The sequence below is a fragment of the Antrostomus carolinensis genome, unplaced genomic scaffold, assembly GCF_000700745.2.
Source record: "Antrostomus carolinensis isolate BGI_N321 unplaced genomic scaffold, ASM70074v2 scaffold32551, whole genome shotgun sequence".
NCBI lineage: Eukaryota > Metazoa > Chordata > Aves > Caprimulgiformes > Caprimulgidae > Antrostomus > Antrostomus carolinensis.
Window position 1 is genome coordinate 8,282 of NW_010294061.1, and position 338 is coordinate 8,619.

The 338-nt window shown below is 52.1% G+C and overlaps 1 protein-coding gene across 1 annotated transcript in view; it reads left to right on the top strand.

Annotated features, from left to right (window-relative positions):
- BAIAP2 (BAR/IMD domain containing adaptor protein 2) overlaps positions 1-49 on the top strand; it is a gene marked incomplete at its 5' end in the record, with an annotated part of 8,270 nt that extends 8,221 nt beyond the window's left edge. Inside the window, one exon of the mRNA XM_010177521.1 lies at positions 19-49. Within this exon, the coding sequence (XP_010175823.1) occupies positions 19-49 (31 nt within the window). The remainder of the gene's footprint in view (positions 1-18) is intronic.
- Positions 50-338: the final 289 nt, after the last annotated feature.

Here is a 338-nt window from a genome sequence, read left to right on the forward strand (position 1 = left end):
GTGTGCTTTGTTCCGCAGCGGCAGTGGCAGTTTGGTATCAACGGTGTGAGGACACCTTGGCTAGCGGCGGCCCCTTCCTGCTTGGAAGAGCTTTCTGCTTCTTTCCTCCCTTTATTTTTCTTTCCCTTTGGTTTCTCTTTCTCGACTTCTTTTGGATTTTTTTAAACTCTTGTGATCTTCACGGAAACCATGGTGCTTCTCCACCCCTCCCCGGTGTTCACAGTGCCCTTGTTCCTGAAGCCTTTTCAGAGCAGCAACTGCTGCTCGCTCTGCGCTCGCTTTGAAGCAGCCTGGATGCAGTTGACACTTCAGTTGGGACCCGGTTGTTGTCCTCCTGG